Raw genomic sequence first — 21,670 nt, 5'->3', positions numbered from 1 at the left:
AAGCAATTCACTTATACATATACATATATATGTATATATATACACACATGTATTTTCAGGTTCTTTTCCATTATATATTAGTATTAATTCTAAAATATTTCTAAGGCATTCTGTGATACAATCTCTTCATTCAAACTCTCAAAAGGATAGTGTGCATTTGTGGTAGATTCATGCTTATATTCTTTTCATTCCTTACTAAAACCTCTGTGGTCTGGTTTCTACCCCTTCTTTCTTATTAAAACGACTTGTATTAAGTTTGGCAATTGAAAACCTGTTGGACACTGTGGACCAAGCACCACCTCCTGAAATGCTGTCTTTGGACTTGGCCTCAACGATGCTGCTTTCTCCTGACCTTCCCTCAGCCCATCAAGTCAACTACCTCAGTAGATTCTCTTGCTGTGCTCATCCCTTTAATGTTATTGCCTCATGTTTCACCTTTCACTTCTTTTCACTTCATGTCCATCTTACACAATTTCTTTTACCCTGTGGCTTCAGGGATACTTTATATCCCTAAATTTCTGTCTCCCTGCTAGACCCACTCTACTGAGATTCTGACTCAGATAACCAGTATCTTTTTGAATATCACCACTTAGAGCCTCACTAGTTCTAGTTCTCTTTTGAAACTTCATAGCTCTCTGTACCTCTGTTTATTCTCTGCTGTAAATATGTACTGTGCCTTATTCAACTTTGTATTCCTGATCTTGCCTAGCAGAATTCCTTGCACAATGGATTCACTCAATATTTGCCCACTTGAATATTCCCATTTTAAAAAATGGACTAATTACACTTGTATGTGATTTTATTTCCCTTCTATCCTCAAAAATACCCACAAAATTTTCTTCTAAATCTAAGAATAATTTCTAACATAGTTTTTGTGGTCAAAGGAGAAAAAACAACCTAGTGGGTTTTTTTATTTTTAATTGAAGTATAGTCAGTTTACAGTGTGTCAATTTCTGGTGTACAGCATAATGTTTCAGTCATACATATACATACATATATTCATTTTCATATTCTTTTTCATTATAGATTGCTATAAGATGTTAAATACAGTTTCCTGTGCTTTACAGAATATAGTAGTTAGTATTTGCAAATCTAAAACTCCCAATTAATCCCTTCCCACCCCCTTTCCCCTTGGTAACCATAAATTTGTTTGGTGTGTCTGTGAGTTTGTTCCTGTTTTGTAGATAAATTCATTTGTGTCTTTTTTTTAGGTTCCACATATGAGTGATATCATATGGTATTTTTCTTTCTCTTTCTGGCTTATTTCACTTGGAATGACAATCTCCAGGTCCATCCATGTTGTTGCAAATGGCATTATTTTATTTTTTTATGGCTGAGTAGTATTCCATTGTATAAATATACCACAGCTTCTTTATCTGTCAGTGGACATTTAGGTTGTTTCCATGTCTTGGTTATTGTAAATAGTGCTGCTGTGAACGTTGGGGTGCATATATCTTTTTGAATTAGAATTCCCTCTGGATACATGCCCAGGAGTGGGATTGCTGGATCATAGGGTAACTCTATTTTTAGTTTTTTGAGGAATCTCCTTACTGTTTTCCATAATGGCTGCAACAAACTACATTCCCACCAACAGTGTAGGAGGGTTCCCTTTTTTCCCACACTCTCTCCAGCATTTATTGTTTGTGGACTTTTTAATGATGGCCATTCTGACTGATGTGAGGTGATACCTCATTGTAGTTTTGATTTGCATTTCTCTGATAATTAGCGATACTGAGCATTTTCTCTTCATTGGAGAATTGTTAAGACAGCTTAATGTTAATGGATATTCTTGTTAACATTTTTCAGTATATTTGGGTTTATTATGAATTTTTCTTGAGAATAAGGGTATAAAGCCTATTGAGTATTAGACACTAATCACATGTGGATTTAATTTCTGTACTACGTATCTTTTCTTACTCCAAAAGAAAGAAATGCTCATTAAAAAATTCAACCAATTTGGAAATGCATTGTAGTCACTGCAAATTTCCATTATGTATAGAGTTCCTACAAGTAAAATGAATTCTAGAAGCGGCAGTTCTTTGTAAATACAAAATAAATTTGCTTATGAGTTAGAGTATTGTTATTGGTTGAAGGATGAGTGCATGTTTAGTTACTTCATAGGGCTGGCAACAATTAAAATTACGGATCTGAGTATTCAACCTCCACAGGTGTGATTATAAGTGCAAAAGGTTTGTAACTGTGAATTGTAGTAAAGACTTGGGCATTTCACTCCATTATTCTCCATGCAAATAATTTGGTGAATCAGAGGATAGTCTAAATTAACATATGAGAGATAGTATAAAGATCAGTTGGAAAAGTCAGCTCTAGTTTAATTTTTGTAATGTTGGATTTACTAGAACTATAGCTTTGGGAACCTTGTAAGCATCTTAAAGACTTTCTTTTTTAAACAATCGTTTGCCTTTTTAATTATTGTCTTCACTAGATAAATGGTAAGGAAAGCGATAATAAATTAAATTCTAATTATCCACTTGCCAATTGTAGAGAGCTCTAAGGAAAAAAAGCCCTCTAATTCATAGTTAAAATTTAGTGTAAGAATTTTCTGTGACTTTGATTTACTCCATTTTTTCTTCTCCTTCCACTTAGCATAATCCAATTAGCTAAGGTAATATTTACTTTTAGCATAAACTTGCAAGCTAAGAGTTGTTAGGTTTATTTATCTTATTTTATTTGTAATATTTCTTTCCTATAACATGTTTTCCATTCTCTGAAATTCTCAGGTTCTAGCCACATTATAAACCTGTTCTTTAATGAATATTTAGTTGGCTAGGTAAATTATTTATTGTTGTTGGTTTGTTTGTTTTAATTACCTGAAGTGAAAATATTTGTACTGAAATGGTTAAAGGTGTAGTATTGGAAACTTTATCTAGGTACTAATATTGTCTCTGACTATTCATTCCTCTTGAAAGTCTAAGAATGTTACTGTTTATTTTTTTCAAGTCAAAAGAGACTTCATTAATTTTTTGAAAATTTTAAATGATTATCACAATAGGTTTAGTGACCATCCATCATCTCATACAGATATATTAAAGAAACAGAAAAAAAATTTTTCAATGTGATGAGAATTCTTAGGAGGAACTCTACTAACAGTTTATAATGTGCAGCAGCGTTAGTTATCTTTATTGTGTTGCACATTACATTGCTAGCACTTATGTATCTTATAAGTGGAAGTTTATACCTTTTGACTGTCTTTATTTAATTCCCCTTCCCCCCAACCAACGCCTCTGGTAGCTACAAATCTGATCTCTTTCTTTATGAGTTTGTAGTTTGTTTTTGAAGTATAATTGACCTACAACATTATGTTAGTTTCTGGTATACAATACAGTGATTCTGTATTTCTATACATTTCAAAATTATCACCATGGTAAATCTCATTATCATCTGTTACCATACAAAGATACTATGTAATTATTGACTATATTCCCCACGCTGTCCATTTCATACTTGTGACTCATTTATTTTGTAACTGAAAGTTTGTACCTCTTAATCTTCCTCACCTATTTCTCTCCTTCTCCCAGCCTCCTCCCCTTTGACAGCCACCTGTTTGTTCTTTGTATCTATGACTTTGGTTATGTTTGTTCATTTGTTTTGTTTTTTTAGGTTCCACATACAAGTGAAATCATAGAGTATTTGCCTTTCTCTGTCTGACTTACTTCACTTAGCCTAATACCCTCTAGGTCCATCCATGTTGTCCCAAATGGCAAGATTTCTTTTTTTTTTAATGGCTGAGTAATATTTTGTTGTACACACCCACACACACCCACACCACATTTTATTTATCCATTCATCTGTTGTTGGGCTCTTAGTTTGCTTCCATATCTTGGCTATTATAAATAGTACTTCAGTGAACAGAGGTACATTTATCTTTTCAAGTACCCAGGAGTGGAATTGTTGGGTCATATGGTAGTTCTATTTTTATTTTTTTGAGGAACTTACATACTGTCTTCCATAGTGGCTGCACCAATTTACATTCCCACCAACATTGTATGAGGATTCTCCTTTCTCCACATCCTTGCCAACCCTTGTTATGTGTTGTCTTTTGGATAATAACCATTCTCACAGGTGTGAGGTGACATCTTGTTGTGGTTTTGATTTGTATTTTTCTGGTGATTAGTGATGTTGAACATCTTTTCATGTGTTTGTTGGCTACTTGTATGTCTTCGTTGTGAAAATGTCTATTCATATCCTCTGCCCACTTTAAAATCAGGTTATTTGATTTTGTTTTGGTGTTGAGTTCTATGAGTTTTTAAAATATATTTTGGATATTAACTCCTTATCAGATACATCATTTGCAGAAATTTTTTCCCATTCAGTAGGTGGCTTTTTTGTTTTGTTGAGTTTCCTTTGCTGTGCAAAAGCTTTTCAGCTTGTTTCTTTCTGCTTTTATTTCCCTTGCCTGAGGAGACATATCCAAAAATATATTGTTAAGACTGATGTCAGAGAGCTTACTGCCTATGTTTTCTTCTGGAAGTTTTATGGTTTTAGGTCTTACACTTAAGTCTTTAATCTGTGTTGATTATTTTTGTGCATGGTATGAGAGAGTAGTCCAGTTTGATTCTTTTGTATGTAGCTGTTCAGTTATTCCTAACACCATTTATTGAAGAGGCTGTTTTTCTCTCATTGTATATTCTTGCCTCCTTTGTCATAGATTAATGCCCATATAAGTTTGGGAATACTTTTTCCATCCTCTCACTTTTAGCCTATGTGTGTCTTTAGATCTAAAATGAATCTCTTATATGCAGCATATATATAGATCTTGTTTTTGTGTGGATTCAGCCCCTCACTGTCTCTTGATTGGAGCATTTAGTCCATTTACATTTAAAGTAATTATTGATATATATGTACTTACTGCCATTTTGTAAATCGTTTTGGGGTTGTTTTGTGGTTCTTTTTTGTCTCTTCTTTTGCCCTTTCCTTGTTTGATGACTATCTTTAGTGTTTTAATGTTACGTTTAGACTCCTTTTCTCGCTTTTTTATGTGTATCTATTATAGATTTTTAGTTTGTAGTTACCATGTGGTGTGTGCATATTTATATATATATATATATATATATATTTTTCGTATATAACTACATATATATATATAAAATTGTTCATTTCTTAAGTTTGAATGTAATTTAAACATACTTCATATAAATATGAATATAATAAATAAATAAATAAATAAATATTTACATATAAATTCCTCCCCCCGGTTTATTGTTTGTGACATCGTATTTTACATGCCTTTGTTTTGTATTTCTCTTTATAACTTATTTTAGATATAGATGACTTTACTACTTTTGTCTTTTAACTTTTCTACTAGCTTTATAAGTGATTGATCTGCTTACCTTTACTGTATATTTGCCTTTACTAATGAGATTTTTTTCCTTTCATAGTTTTCATATTTCTAATTGTGACCTTTTCTTTTCCACTTAGAGAAGTCCCTTTAACATTTCTTGTTAAGCTGGTTTCCTGATATTGAGCTCTTAGCTTTTGCTTCTCTGTAGAACTTTTGGTCTCTCTTTAATATCTGAATGAAACCCTTGCCGGGTAGGGTATTCTTGGTCATAGGCTTTTACTTCTTCATCACTTTAAATATATCATATTACTCCCTTCTATTCTGTAGAGTTTCTGCCGAAAAGTCAACTGATAGCCTTATGGCTGTTCCTTTGTATGTAACTCGTTGCTTTTACCTTTCTTCTTTCAATATTCTCTCTGTATTTTTAATTTTTGCCATTTTAATTATAATGTTCTTGGTGTGGTCCTTTTTGGGTTGATCCTGTTTGGGGCTCTGTGTGCTTCTGGATCTTGATGTCTGTTTCCTTTCCCAAATTAGGGAAGTTTTCAGCTATTATGTCTTCAGGTATGTTCTCTGCCCCTTTCTCTCTCTCTTCTCCTTCTGGGACCCCTATAATGTGAATGTTTGTAAGCTTTATATTTTCCCAGCAATCTCTTAAACTGTCCTTATTTGTTTTTATTCTTTTTTCTCTTCAGCTTCAGTGATTTCCACTACTCTGTCTTCCAGTTCACTGACCCATTCTTCTGTATTTCTAATCTACCATTGGTTTCTTCTAGTGTATTTTTTATTTTAGCTATTGTATTCTTCAGCTCTATTTGGTTCTTTACATTTTCTAACTCTGTTAAAAACTTGTAAATTCTCACTCTGTTCATCCATTTTTCTCCCAGGTTCTTTGAGCAGCTTCATGATCATTACCATAAACTCTTTATCAGGTAGATTGCTTATCTCCAGTTCACTTAGTTCTTTTGGGGTTTTATCTTCTTTCTTTGCTTGGAACATGTTTCTTTGTCACCTCAGTTTGCCTAATTCACTGTTTTTATTTCTTTGTATTTAGTAGGTTGGTTATATTTCCTGATCTTGGAGAAGAAGCTTTATGTAGGAAATGTCCTATGGGGTCCAGCACCATACTTCCCTCTGGTCATCAGATCTATATGTTCTAGGGATGCTCTCTATGTGGGCTGCATCAGTCCTTCTTTTGTGACTGGCTAACAACTGTGGGTGCACTGGTAGGCATGGGTGGCCCTTGGTTCCACTGGTTGCCAGACCTTGCCTTGGATGGAGGCTGCCAGCTGGTGGTGGGTGGGGCTGGGTGTCCTGGGTGGTGCCAGACTACTAGCAGGTGGAATGTGTCTTTACACAGCTTGCTGTGGGGATGCAGTGGTCATGGGGCTTAGATTGGGCTATTGGTGGGCCGTGTTGGGGCCCAGGGGAACCTGGGGCTATTGCTGGCCCACTGATGGTTGGAGCTTGGTTCTGGGGTCTTTGGCTATGGGGCCAGGAGGTTCTGAAGCTGGTGTCAGCCCACTGTGGGCAGTGCTGGGGCTCAGGGTGTCCCACAGCTGGTGCCAGCCCACTTTTGAACAGAGCTGGGTCCCAGAGTTTGTAGCTGCAGGGCTCTAGGGATCCCAGCAGTGGTGTCTGCCACAGGTGGGTTGGGCTGGAGCCTAGTGGATCCCAGGGCTGGTGCCTGACCACTGGTGTGTGAGGCCAGGACTAGGGCTAGTGCTGGCATGCTGGTAGGTGGAGCTGGGTTAGTTAGCTAGTTGTGTGTGTGTAGGCGGTGTTTCCGGGGTCTCAGGGCTAGCAGTGGTCCCCTCGTGGGTGGAGTCAGGTCCTCGGTCCTGTGGTGGGCAGGCTGTGTTCTTAGGTGGCTGAGAGTTCAGTGGGTTCTACAGCAGCTGACCTTCTGGTGGGTGGATCTGTATTCCTACCCACCTAGCCGCCTGGCTTGGGGCATCTCAGGGTTGGTGCCATCTGGTGGGTAGGGCTGGTCTGGCACTGATTGGCTAGAGGAAGGATTCTAAAATGGCACTTAGCAGCACCAGTATCCTTGTGATGGTGGGATGAGCTCCCCAGAGTGTCTGCTGCTAGCATCTTTGTCCCCAGGGTGAGTTTCAATTGCCTCTACGTCTCTGGGAGGCTCTCCCAGCAAGTGAGTTCTACTCAAGCTCCATTCAAATAACTGCTTCTGCCCTGGGTATTAGAACATAGGAGATTTTATGTGCACTCTCTTAAGAATAGAGTCTGTATTTCCCATAGTCCTCTGGCTCTCCCAGACTGAGCCCTGCTGGCTTTCAAAGCCAAACATTCTGGGAGTTTTGTGCAGGACTCTGGGCTGAGGAGTCTGATGTGAAGATAAGACCCTTCCCTTCTTGGGGAAAACCTCTGCAATTACAATTATCCTCTCATTTGTGGGTTGCCTACCCCGGAAGTATGGGTGATGACTGTACTGCGTCTTCACCCTTGCATGTCTTGTTGTGGTTTCTTTTTTTTTTATCTTTTGCTGTAGAAGATCTTTTGCATTAATCTTCAGGTCACTCTCATTGATAGTTGCTCTGTAAATAGTTGTAATTTTGCTGTGCCTATTGGAAGAGCTGAGCTCAGGGTCTTCCTACTCTGCCTTTTTGTCCACTCCTTGCATCATAAAGACTTCGAATGGGTTGACAGCTTGGCAAATTGGCTAACACAAAGAAATAAACTTTGGTTCATGTATTCAGAGTCTAAATGAAAAACAGGAAGATAAATAAAAAGAACCAGGAACATGCGTCTCCTTTTCATTTGGCCCTTAGAGATTGAACACATTTAATATTAGTAGTATATGCATCAGGCATTGTGACAGAGGCTTGGTTGTCATTGAGCCTTTAGGGCTTAGTGGAACTGATAGGGACTGTAAATGGTCTCATCAAGACTTGGTGCTTCACAGAAAGAACACTTGAAGATACAGTGAGTATGTTAACTTAGTGGTTATGATATTACTGCTGGGAGAATTGGTCATTTAGGGAGAGACCTGTCCATAATTTGAAAAGTCTTGAAGCAGACCTCATGTTGAGGGTTTCTGCTGAACTCTTGTCTTTTTAAGAAAGGTGTCCTAGTCAGTATGCTGCAGTATGAATTAGGATGCTGGGTACAGTGAGTGAAGTAAAAGAGGACTGAATTCATAAAGTTCACATTTAGGCAAAAGTTCAGACATTTTAGGAGGTGAATGTGGGACATGATCTTTAGGGAAGACATTGATGATGAAAACAGAGAGCTGTCTTTTAGGTGCTTTTGTGCTTGACTCCATTGTCCATCTTTTCTTAAGGAACTTGCTTTAAGTTCAGACTCCTTTTCACAGCAGCTCTAAATTTGCTGTAGACATTACAGAAATGAGTGGATAAACTTTATTTAGATACCTTAATAGCTAAGCCAGTGACTATGACCTGTCTAAATGTGGTAGTAATATCAAGATAAAATGGGGAATATCAAAATGCTGTTTTCCTTTTGGAAGCTAAGATCGTGACAAATTGGTTTGGAAATAATGTTGAAAACCCTATGATTAAATGACAAGAGCATGAGAAGAGATTTTTTTCCTCCAAAACAGATGAGTGTATTGTGGTAAAAATGAAGGGAAGAAGTTGCTTTTGATTAAATTGGTTAATAGAGGACTTGGAGGTGTTATTTCCTGTAGAAAAAAGATCTTTACCCTAAACTGTAATTTTTCTAACTTCTGTTGCATGTGTTGCTGCATTTCCTTTTTCCATGTGCTCTTATTTTCATGGAAAAAATATTTTAAACACCGTCGCTGGGATAATTATTGCCATTTATTAGTTTTGATATTTCCTTTTTAATGATATTTTCATTTATTCCTTTTGCTAGCTGGATTGCCTTTTGCAATTCTTACTTCAAGGCATACCCCCTTCCAACGAGGATTATTCTGTAATGATGAGTCCATCAAGTACCCTTACAAAGAAGACACCATACCTTATCCGTTATTAGGTGGAATAATCATTCCATTCAGTATTATCGTTGTAAGTTAAATCCACTTTTCCAAGTTTATCACTTTTGGGCAATTGGCTTAATTTTGTGTTAATCTGTGTTAATGATTGAATGTGTAACCCTGTAAAACAATGTTTTTTTGTAACCTTTAATGTTATTTGTTCAAAATAAACTCAGCTATTTTAAGTGGGGACAGAAGAGTAACAGTGTATAATGAGAATAATCTTACTGAATCTGTGTAGGTTTTATGCTGATGTTTTTCAAGTCACTGTGATTTTTTTAGAGCTCTAACTTGTTATTGTTTCAGTAATAATCCAATAGGTGACTTTTATGTCAATATATTTCTAGCATACTTTATACCTAGGATATTATTTTATGAATTACTGAAACTGTGTATATGAGCCTACTTTCTAGCTACTGATTCTAGAAAAGAAAAATTGCTGACTAATGTTAACATTTCATTAAACCCATGTTTAGAATTAAAATAATTTTTAGATAATGGCCGAAATAGGAGGGAAAAGCCAAAGTTCTATGTATAATTAGCAGTGAACATAAAAGAATTTTTACTGGTACTTAAAACACAATAGTAGTTGCTGTTTTCTAGGATTTCAGGTGGGAATGCTTAGAAAATATGCTCTGGGGAGAAAACTTTAAGTGATTGGACCAGATGATTTTTATAATCTCTCAACTCAAAGGTTCTATGACTTAGTTTTATCCTCCATAAGTTTTATCTTTAGAAATAAGATGTATGTTAAAAGCAGAAAATTTGGTCTTATACAGGAGATAGGCTAAAAAGGTAATAGCATATATATATATGCATGCTTTATATATATATGCATGCTATCTTCTCTGTTTTGGAGTGTATTAAAAAAAAAACTTCTTAATTTAGAAATTTAACATCTTATTGCAGAATGATCTCAGCTCCTTTTTAGCACTGAAAGTTAAACTTATAATTTGTGGTGTAAAATTAATAAGAGGAAACTTCTGCTACACAAATGTTTGTTTCACAAAACTGTGAGCTCCTTGAAGGCAGAGATGGTGCCTTGTTCATCTTGGTATACTCATTGCTTGCCCTGGAGCCTGGCATGTCCTAAGTGCTGGGACGAAACTGGAGTGATTATGCAGTAATGCTGGTGACTCTCCTACAGTACAGTGAAGTTTTAAGAAATTGGTGGTCCCTTTAATCTAGACAAGTCTTTACACTGAGTTTTTACTATTAAAAGAAAGCAAGCCATATTTATGATCTTTCCATTAAAGAGGGAGTATGAGTAGGGCCTTTTATATGTGTCTGAGAGTTTACTAGCTATTTACAACAATTTTAGTAGGACTCTCTATGCAAGTAATAGCTGATATCAGACAAGATTCAAGTACTCAAACACTGCTACCAATGTACTTGTCAATTCTACTTTTCTTTGTGTCTCAGTAAGAAGGATGCTGCACAAGCAAAACTACAGAAATCTGCTACAGACCAGAGGCCTGCAACAGGACAAGGTGCTGGCTCTGGGCACTGTGTGGTTATATGTAGCCTGTACAGCAAGCACAGGACCTGAGAGGCACTCAGCAAAAACTTATTAGTTATACTTTATTAACTTGGAAGTTTTGATTATTTCACCATCACCTGTGAGAAAGTTGTCTTTATAAAACATCAAGTAAGTTGCGTATAGTTTTCTTTAAAAAGAACAGACTGTTTAAAGGTACTGTAAAAGTACTGTTTTCATATCAGCTGTATCAACAAACACTGCCTAAGGCAGTGGTTTTATCTATTAATTTAAAACAATTTCAGTTTGTTCATTAACTCAGCTTCTTTCAGGAAGCACTTGGTTAGACTAGTTTATGTTTCATTTGATTTTCTAGAAAGTAAATCATTTTTTAAAAAAGAAATCATGACCGTGATTGAGACTTCATGCCAGGTCTTTGACATGATGTGCAAATGATTCACAAACATGAGTGACTGAGAAAGCCTGGTAGAGAATCAGAATTAATAGAGTTTCCCAGAAGCCAAGGGAGAATTTCAATAAGGATAAAATGGTCAGTGATATCAAATACTTCTGAGAAATTAAGATTTGGGTTGATAAAAATGTGTTTGATTGATAAGGCCATTATGACTTTTTTGGAGAGAGATTCAGTGGAATAAAGGGAATGGAGGCATTTTGAGGTGTTTAGGAAGGAGTGAAAGTATACCAGTGATTATATATTCGTTTGGGAAGGTGGGCCTTGAGTGGAAGACACATAGCTATATGGACAGTGTAGAGCTGTATGAAATTATCTTGGTTGGTATATATATCTTGGAGATATAAAGGAGATGGTGAGAAAATACTGTGGTACATAGGTTTTCAAGGGTTGGATCACACTGATTTAGATAATTATTAGCTTCTATCTTCAAAAGTATTCTGTTTTACTCCCCCAAACATTATCTTTAGTTCTTTAATAATTTATCCTGTCTTTAGAATCTGAGTAAATAATACATGACAAGTCATCCCAGCTCTAAGAATAGGGTACAGTTAGCTTAAGTGTGGACTTCACTAAAGACTGAGTTGGCATAAATGGCTCAAAAGGCAGGATAACATATTAAAATGAAACAAAACTATGGCTATTGTGTAGGTGAAATGCAGACATATCCTTACATTTAAATTAGAAGAATTGATTTAGAACATCTCTATTATCTATTTCTCTCAATAAAGATGGAGTACATGATAAAAAATGATGTAAGTTAACCTAGCACTTGTCAGCTTTAGAGCCCCCCACTCTTCCCTGGTGTTACAGGTTAAGTTTCAGCTATATTGCTTCTGTAAATCAGCTTTTAATCTGTGCCCATTGCTCTAAATGGTCCTAGTGACCTGATGTTCAGTCATCAGTGGCAAGAACCAGGGTTGGTTGGCCCTAAACAATGATTATTATGAGCAGGAAGACTCGCAGACATCAATACCTGTTTTGGGAAAATAGTTGAGTGCTTATGCAAGAAATGCTGGCAGCTAAGGTATGGAAGTTTCAACTGCTCAAATTGTGGTAGATTAATATACTTGGTATATATTAAAATTATCAGAGTTCAACTCTATAACAAAATGTTAGAGAAATCTTTTCTTGCTGCTAATCTATCAAGGCAGTTGCTGTAACACCTTAACAGTCTGCGGAGACTTAACTTTAATGCAGAACCTCTAGGCAGTCGTGGGGGAGAACCTTTAGCACAGTTGCGGAAGTGTTGTATCCCCAGAAGTGCATTTAGTTTTATTCTCCTGTGAGACCTGCTCTCAGAAAAGGTCTCATTAAGTCATTCACGTTAATGATTATGCAAGGAAAATGTTTCTGTGGGGCTTAATGTGTCTAAGGGTGTTTACTTTTAACCCAAGAGGTAGCACCTTCAGTTGAAATTTATTGACCACCAGCTCTGTTTTAGGTCACTGTGGTAGTACTAGCTTTCCATTCAATGACTAAAAATTTATTCTTGCTTTTGTTGAGTTCATAGCCTAGTTGTCAGAGTTACAACATTCTAATTACGGAATTCTAGGAGCCATTGAGCCAAATGAGGAAAGAATTTTTGGTATCAGATTCTTGAAACCCCTTTCAGGAGGCAGCCATTTATTTCTCTTATGGAAGGGTTCACTCTGAAGCCAGATAACCCTCACAACTTTGTAAAATTGTTTATGTAAATTTAAGATGAAGCAGTAAACCTAGTATGTATCTTAAGTGAAACTTCGTGATTTTATATCCACCCAACATAAATTAGCAAGCAGAATGTTTTTATTTTGGTCTCAGGTAGCTAGAGTGTGGCTTATTTTATCAGCAAATGTGATTTTTTTTTTATCATGTTGCCATTCAGTACTTTTTCAGATTTCTCAAGGTATTGGTCTGTGAATTTGGAAAGTATTTGGAAACCATAAAAAGGTTAAACTCATACTGGTGCATGCTTACACACATACACACTCTACTAGAATCTGGGAAGGCTGTAACCCTCATTTTACAAAAATCAGTGAAAAATAAAGAGGAAGAAGTCACTTGAGATTTTTTTTGGAGAAGGAGAGCATCAAGTGTGTTTGGTCTTTTAATGAGAGTTGTTAAGTCAGTTGGCCCTAAAGGCCTCCTGGAGAGGCAGGACTGGGAGGCCTTGTCAGTTAATCTCTGCCCTCTCTACCCTTTGGCCTCAGTGTTGGGTCCCTGCTTTTATATTAGCTTTTTCTCTCTCTGAAACTATTTTATCCTTTTTAATATGATGGATGTTTTTGATTCAAAGGAATGTTTGATGAAATTGCAGCCTCTGTCAGTTAAAAGTACTTATAAAAGGGATGTTCTCCTTGGGGAAGTTTATGTTCTTTGAACAAACCATGGTTTTTGTTTCCATGATACATCATTGTGTACTTATTAAGACTCAGTTTATTTGAATACCAGCAAAGGAATAAGGTCTTACTGTTTCAGGGTAGACTTTGAAATTATTTTGGCTTAACCATTACTCTGTAAACAGTATTCACAATTGATCTGACACCTTTTTTTGTGGTCTAGAATTAGACATCTGAAGTTGCTCTCCATTTGTAGAGGGAAAAAAAGGGGGGAGGTGTTTTTTAAACAAAGATTTTATTGTGATTTACAATTTTATTTTCTATTTTTTCTTTGTTTAAAGTGCCTGGTTACTTCTTTAACATACTATTTTTCTGTTTCTTTTTCAGATGATTGTTGGAGAAACCCTGTCTGTTTACTTTAACCTCTTGCACTCGAATTCCTTTATCAGGAATAACTACATAGCCACTATTTACAAAGCCATTGGAACATTTTTATTTGGTGCAGCTGCTAGTCAGTCTCTGACTGACATTGCCAAGTATTCCATAGGCAGACTGCGGCCTCACTTCTTGGATGTTTGTGACCCAGACTGGTCAAAAATCAACTGCAGTGATGGTTACATTGAAAACTACATATGTCGAGGGAATGCACAAAAAGTGAAGGAGGGCAGGTGCGTGTTACATTTTTAATGCTTGTTTTATCTTGTGTATTTTTGGAATAGAAGGTTTCAATGATTGAAAAAATGAGCCATCCACAGGCATAGAGAGAGAAGCTAGTGTAATCACTGAGAGGTGAATTGAAATCATGTTTGATCTATTTTCTCTGCTTACTCTTTATTTTCTATTTTATCCCTATCCTCTATTTAAGAGCATTTTAATGCACTTTATAAATCATGTAGTCCAGGGTAAGCAAGCTTTTTCTTAAAGTTCTAGATGGTAAATATATTTTAGGGTTTGTGGGTCATATGTTGACTACTGTCCAACTTTACCTTTGTAGCAGGAAAGAACAGCCATAGACAGTCCTTTAGCAAATGAGTGTTAACTGTGTTCCAGTAAAACTTTTATTATTACATAAACAATGGCTGCCCATATGGGTTATCATTTACTTCTGATCTAGTCCACCCATGTATGAAGCTTTCTTTATCTCTTAGTATTCATAGAGTATATTTTTTGTAGGGTAACTTCATTCATATTTTGATAGCTATAGCTCCTCAGGTTGCCTTCTTTTTTTTTTTTTTTTCCAGATGAATTTAAATGCATTTTATTTTTAGACAACCTACACATTTTTTTTCTCAAAAACAATGCCTCCGCTCCAAATAAATCAACATCAAAATAAATGAAGCTCAAGATGGCATCAGTTCCATTTGTCTTTTAAGTCCTGGTGTTGTGTGGATGAAAGCAGTGGCCAGCCAGTTATGACGACAGGTGATAGATCCAAACAGCCAAATTTGTTACTGTAAAAACAAGGAAGATTCTATTAATATCTTTTTCCAATATGAAAGAAAGTATTTAACATTTTTAGGCTACAGGTGTATTCCCCTATTCAATCTGGGCTGCCACACAGACAGACAGAAAGCGCAGGGACTTTTCTTTCGCATCCTAGTGCAAACCAAAAGAACAACAGCAGACTGTTCAAGGTCTATCAGTGGATGCAGCAGGTTGCCTTCTTATAACACACTTGTTGGGCTTCTTTCTACATTTGCGGCACTATTAGACATGAATGGAAAGAGAATGTTTGGAACCCAAAAGGTCTGATTCCTGTAGTTTGTAGATGAGCAGACAGAAGCCCAGTTATATTAAGTAAAGTCGCTAATTAGTAGCAGAGTCAATTGCTCATCCCACGTCTTGGAATTGTCAGTCCTACTTGTTTTATATGTTTGGCTTTTTTATATTTTAGAATAGCTAATATCATTTTCCTTTATTTATTCATCCAGCAAATACTTTGTCTTAGTAAAACATCCTTTGATTGTTTTTTTATATATGATTCCCAGACACTTTATTGTCATTGTGGTCACACAGGCCTACTAGTAGTCCCCAATATTTGCATTTAAGAGGATCCATTGTGCTATGTGCTTGGAATTCAGCAGTGAACAAGACAGCTCTGGTTTCTGTTTTTATGGAGCTTAGTCTAGCAGGGAAGACTTACATTAAACAAATGTTGACAATGGAAGAGAACCTCCCTGTTGATAAACAAGGCCAAAGAATAGAGAGACTATTGATTGGCAGGCTTTGAGGTGATGATATGAGGACCACTATGGATATAAAGTCTTAATGATTGAAGAGGGAAAAGTTACTTAAGTGGTAAGTGGTTGAGAAGTAGATAGTAGAAGGTGATACTGTTGATTTGAGCTTAGGTAAGCAAGCATTTTTATAAGAGGGAAAGAATGGTCCAGAAATGACTTTGAGGAGTGATGAAGATATCGAGATCAACACTGGACTCTTAAGGTGTGAGATGTGGATATCTCATTCTCTGCTTTGATGGTGATACAGGACCGAGCAGAATCCTAGGGAAATGCTCTTTAATTTAATGACTAGGAGATGTAGCAAACCTTCAGTGAAGAGTTTGAAGACATGAAGAAATATAGAGGAATTTAACAACAGAATTGGAGTTCCAGACTGTACAGTGGAGGGGTTGGATAAACTCCAAGGATAAACTCCCTACTTAGTCATGGTGTTTTACAATTTTTATATTAAGTGGATTCAATTTGCTAATATTTTATTAAGGATTTTTACTTTTGTGTTCATGAGTGTTACTTGTTTGTAGTTTTCTTATGAAGTTTTTGCTCAGACTTGGTATCAAATGTTTGGTATTAAATGTTTTGTAGAATTCACCAGTAAATCTATTTAGAATGGGAGTTTTCTTTGTGGGAATGTTTTAAGCTATAGTTTCATTTTTAAGAATAGATGTAGGATTATTCAGGTTATCTGTTTCCTATATGAGTGTTAATCATTTGTCTCTGAAGGAATTTGTCCATTTTATCTAAACTATCAAATTTATTGGCATCAAGTTGTTCACAGTGTCTCCCTACTATCCTTTTACTGTTTGTAGGAACTGTAGAGCTAGCCCTCTTACATTCCTGCCATTGATAATGTGTATCATACCTCTTTTTCTCTTGAGTGGTCTTGCTAGAAGTTTATCAATTTTGTTGATCTTTTTATTAGTTTCATTGGTTCTTTTTGGGTTCACTGACTTTGTTGTTCTGTATTCAATTTCATTTATTTCTGCTGTTTTGATTTACTTTATTCTGCTTGCTTTCAGTTTTGTTTGCTCTTATTTTTTCATAAGGTATAAACTTAATTAGCTATGTCACAAGTTTTGATATGTTGTATCTTCATTTTCATTTAACTGAAAATATTTTCTAATTTCCCTTGTGTTTTCCTTTGATCTATGAGTTATTTATTTTTCTGTCATTGATTTTTGGTTTAATTATATTGTGATCAGAGAACATACTTTGTATGATTAGAATGCCTTTAAATTTATTGAGGTTTGTTTCATGGCCCAGTATATGGTCTGTCCGTGAGAATAATACCATGTACATTTGAAGAGAATGTGTATTCTTCTGTTTTGGGGTTGAGTGTTCTGTACATATAAATTTGGTCAAATCGATTAATAGTGTTATTCAAATCTTCTGTATCTGTATGAATTTTCTACAGAGGTTTTTTGTCAGTTATTCTTTAGGAGTTTGAAATCTCTAACTGTAATTGTTGAATTGTTTTTATTCTTTCATTTCTGCCAGCTTTTATTTCATTTTGTGATTCTGCTGTTCAGTGTGTAACATTTTTAACTTATTTTTTCTTACTGTACCCTTTTAAGTATGAGATGTCTCTATTTCTAGAATTATTTTTTGCTATAAGTCTATTTTGTTTGATAGTAATATATATCCACTCCAGTCCTATTATGTTTATTGTTTGAATAGTATATAATTTCCATAAGTAAAACTTTTAGTTTATTGGAATCTTTGAATTTAAAGTGTGTTTGTTGGATATTTAATGTATGTAATTCAGATCTTGTTTATACTTTTTAATCTAGTCTGAAAAAATCTCTGCTTATTGATTACAGTGTTTAATTAATTTACATTTAATGTAACTATCCATCTCAATTTAGGTCTGCCATTTTGCTGTGTGTTCTCTGTCTCATCTGGCTCTTTTTTAAAATCGTGATATAACTTGACATATTATAACGTATTATAACATTATATTAGTTTCAGGTGTAATTTCTTTTTTCATCTCTCTTAATTTCTATTCTTCCTATGCTGTTTTCTTTTGTATCACATAAATATTTTTTAGTATAAAATTTTAAGTATTCTGTTGACATTTAACCCTGATTTTTTGTGGGGTTTTTTGTGTGTTTCTTAGGGATTACATCTGTTTATCATAATTTACTTCAAGTTAATTCTGACTTTCTTACAGCAAAATTAGCCCTTTGTACATAGCATAGCTCTGTGCCTCCAACCTCCCCACACACTTTGGGTTATTATTATCATATGTATTACATCCATATACATTTTAAACTCAACAAAGTTTTGTTGTTATTTTTGCTTTAAACAGTTATGTTTAAAGAAATTGATAGAAGAAATTAAATGAAACTCTCCTCAATTTAATGATTAGGAGATACAGTGAATCATAGTGAAGAGTTTGAAGATACAAGAAAAATATAGGTTTCTTTATAGAACTGGAATTCTGGAGTATACAGTTGGGCTTTAAGTTACCATCTGGTGTAATTTCTCCCATCCTGAAGAAATTTCTTTAGTATTTTTGTGGCTCAGGTTTGCTAGCAGAAAATTGTTAGCTTTTGTTTATCTGGAAATATCTTTATTTTGCTTTCATTTTTCAAGAATAGTTTTGCTGGGTATAAAATTCTTTGATGTGGTTTTTTTCTTTCCATAGGTTGACTATGTCATTGCACAGTTTTTTGGTTTCTGTTGTTTCTGATGAGAGATGATCTATTAGTTGTATTCTTGTTCTCCTTTATGTGATTTTCTCTCATACTGCTTTTGTCAATTTTACTGTGACGTGTCTAGGTATGGTTCTGTCTTTATATTTAGACTGCCTGGAGTTTGTTCAGCTTCTTTATGGTTTTTAACATTCTAGTCTTAGTTTAGCACTTGTACATCAAGCAGTGTGCCTGTGTCTCTAAGAATCTCTCTCCTGTATCACCAAACAGAAAACATACAGGAAAACTCTTAATAATTTTCTCTCAGCCAAGGAATTTAAGAAGGCCACTGTGGTGATAGGAGTTTACCTAAACTCCAGAAAGTGTCTTTGTATATGATTCTTAAAGGACACAAATTCTTCACACATGTATTGTTTCTCTGGTTCAGGTACATAAATCTTAGCTCAAAATTTTCTTGTGACATATCTTATTGAGAAATTTTTCTTTCTTGCTCAAGCCACTTGGACAAAATTTGAAATAATATAATTTAGTTAAAATGGTATAAAAAGAATTACATTTTTTAGTCTACATGTGTCATACTCCCTAACTCTTCCTAGTGTACCCAAATTGGCCATCATGTACCATTACTCTGATTGTACTTTTGACTTAAGTACACTTGGGTTTTTTACCCATCATTTAACTTTTCTACACCAACCCATATGCAGTTGTCCACTTAACATCCTGTGTAAGGGTCAGGAAAACAATCTCTTTGAAAGCAGTATAAATATTTGGATAACTCAAATTGCAGAAACTGTATATTACAAATAATTATTATCTATAGTTTTCAGTGGAAAACATCTCTTGGTAAGTTTTGGGGTTCTGAAACAAGGATAAAGGAAAATCAAACATAGAAATGAAATTTTAAGAAAACTGTATCTTACAAGAAAAACATAATTCCCATCAGTGTTTCTAGAATGAATTAGTTGTTAGTTTCAGAGCTGTATAACATTGGTACATAACTGTGGTTTTATGTTGCTATTCTACAGTTTGGTTGGATACAGGCTTTCCTGTTCCTTTTCTTTTAGATTTTAAAGGTCAGGATGCCAGAAATGCAAAAACATTTCAGTCTAGACATTGTCCATAAGTTTATTAGGATTATAGTGCAATCTGCTCTTTTAATTTGTTTATCTCCACAGCCTGCCCTCTGTACATTTTTAATTGTAAAATTGTAATGTTTGACATTGGAGAGAAGGGAACCTAAGCACCTGAAATGAGTCTTTTTTGTTGGCTATAAATAAGTCAGAGATATATCTTAGGATGAGAGTACCCTCTTGCAGTTTTGGTATTTGATCTTGACTTTTTTCCCATTTGTTCTCTTACTTCTTTTTCTCTTTCTCCTTGCTCCCTTCCTGCACATGTGTATGCTCTTGTGTTCTGTCTGATATCACTGATGTCACAGGACTTTTATTGGGCTTCATTTATGGTGGCCTTTGGGTCCTAAGCATAGGAGGGAGAACATAATGGACTGTAATGGAATTCTGCTAGTTGTAGTATCCAGAGAGCTCCTCTTCATTATTTAAAATTAATACCTGGGAATTTACTATGAAGGAAAAGGGGTTTATGCTTGTAACAATAGGACATCCAACTGCCATTGCTTATGCCAGTGAGAATAGCATTACTCTCAGGTTTTGAAAAAAATTACTAATGAGCCCAGGCAGTTTAGACTTGTAGCTCCCTTCATAGGTCAAGATTCTCTTTAGAGAGTCTTCAGACTGGTGGCTCTCAAACATTAGTGGTTCCTTAGAATCACTTGGAGGGCTTTTTAAAGTACTGATTTCTGGGGCTTCATCCCCAAATATTTGATTCAGAAGATTTGGTGTGGGGCCTGAGAATTTGTATTTCTAACAAGTTCTCAGATGCTGCTAATGTTGTTGATCTTGAGAACCACTGCTTTATATCACCTGGATATGGGAACACAACCTTTCACAACATCTACTGTCTCAAGATGTGGGAGCTGATACTTACCCTGTTAGGTAGAGTAAATTTAAGATTGTGCACGACGAGCTGCTCTATTTATGATAATACAGTATAGGAACTTTAGACTTTGAGAGATTCACTTTTTTTTTTTCTGGCTTTTCTTTAAATTACATTTGTTTAAGTGTAAACTCAGTGTTCCTGATTAGTTTTGAATGATTGATCTCTGACTATATGAATCAGGTAACCCATACAAAGTTGTTTTTGTTTGGATTATGGCAGCTTATGTTGCTTAGATGTTTAATTGCAATATGTTTGTTTGAATGGGAAAAATAATTTTCCTTTTCTCTTTTTAATGCAGCCCACATGCAGGTAAATAAAGCTGAAGTTTGAGGGTGTGCCTTCTGTAATGATGATAAACAATTATAACTAGACTGACTGGCTGTGGTACTAAGTACCTGGAAAAACTTGCTTTATACTTTGAGAGAATGGCTTTTTCTGTGCAATCTAATTGTAAACGTCATTGGATAAGCCTTTATGCCTTCAGAAAGATTCATTTGTTTGACTGTGTGGTCAGTATTTCTCAGGCATGTGTATCAGTAACCTGGACAGCCTTCTTTTTAGTCTTGTATCTGTATGGAAATATCAACATACAGAAAGAAAAGGGATGATTTTAAAAGATCCTTTACTCTACGAAAGGACATTAGCTGTTAGTGTATTTAAAAGGAAGTGACTTTAAAGGAAGGGCCAGCACCTCTTTCCACTTCCTCTGTTCTAAATGTCAGTATCTGACATGTGACGTGTAGCTGTGACTGCTGCATCACCCCCACACCGCTCTGACTCTTTTTGCCCCCAGTTTTTGTATGTATTAGCCACATTGGAATCACGTAGAAGGATTGCTTGGCCTCACCCTCAGGATTTCTGATTCAGTGGGTCTGGGAGGTGGCCCAAGAATTTGCACTTCTACCAGAATGTGCCCAGATGGTGCTTTGGCTGCTGATCTTAGAACCACTGTTTCAGTCTATTCTGTGAAGTTACTAAATTTGACTAATACCTATTACTCCTAAGTCCTAGTCAGCATGGGTGCTACCAAGGTATACTGGTTGCCCTTGTGGTGCTCACTACATAGGAGCTGAGACATGTTTGGAGATTGTGTGGGTGATAGAAAGTGATACGTGCCTTACAGGAGTGAAGATAAAATGCTCCATGAATTCAGAGGATGTAGAACTACTTCTAGCACAGGAGGCATTTTGGAGGATGAATAAAGGTTCGAATGTATAA

The 21,670-nt window shown here is 35.6% G+C and overlaps 1 protein-coding gene and 1 non-coding gene across 5 annotated transcripts in view; one reads left to right on the top strand and one right to left on the bottom strand.

Annotated features, from left to right (window-relative positions):
- Window positions 1–21,670, top strand: part of PLPP1 (phospholipid phosphatase 1) — a 91,731-nt gene that overhangs the window by 48,622 nt on the left and 21,439 nt on the right. For 2 of the 4 annotated variants that reach the window (XM_032472298.1, XM_032472306.1), the window contains one exon: window positions 13,933–14,213. In XM_032472298.1, the coding sequence (XP_032328189.1) occupies window positions 13,933–14,213 (281 nt within the window). Of the gene's footprint in view, window positions 1–9,154; window positions 9,307–10,690; window positions 10,766–13,932; window positions 14,214–21,670 lie in introns of those variants that run through there. The other 2 variants (XM_032472300.1, XM_032472312.1) reach the window with 2 other exon arrangements.
- LOC116662852 lies at window positions 15,070–15,197 on the bottom strand. Its single transcript, XR_004318942.1, has one exon. It is a non-coding gene; the product is annotated as a small nucleolar RNA SNORA31 (small nucleolar RNA).

Source organism: Camelus ferus, chromosome 3, assembly GCF_009834535.1.
Source record: "Camelus ferus isolate YT-003-E chromosome 3, BCGSAC_Cfer_1.0, whole genome shotgun sequence".
Classification (NCBI taxonomy): domain Eukaryota; kingdom Metazoa; phylum Chordata; class Mammalia; order Artiodactyla; family Camelidae; genus Camelus; species Camelus ferus.
The sequence above is the reverse complement of the archived record's forward strand: the minus strand, read 5'-3'. Positions and strand labels throughout refer to the sequence as shown.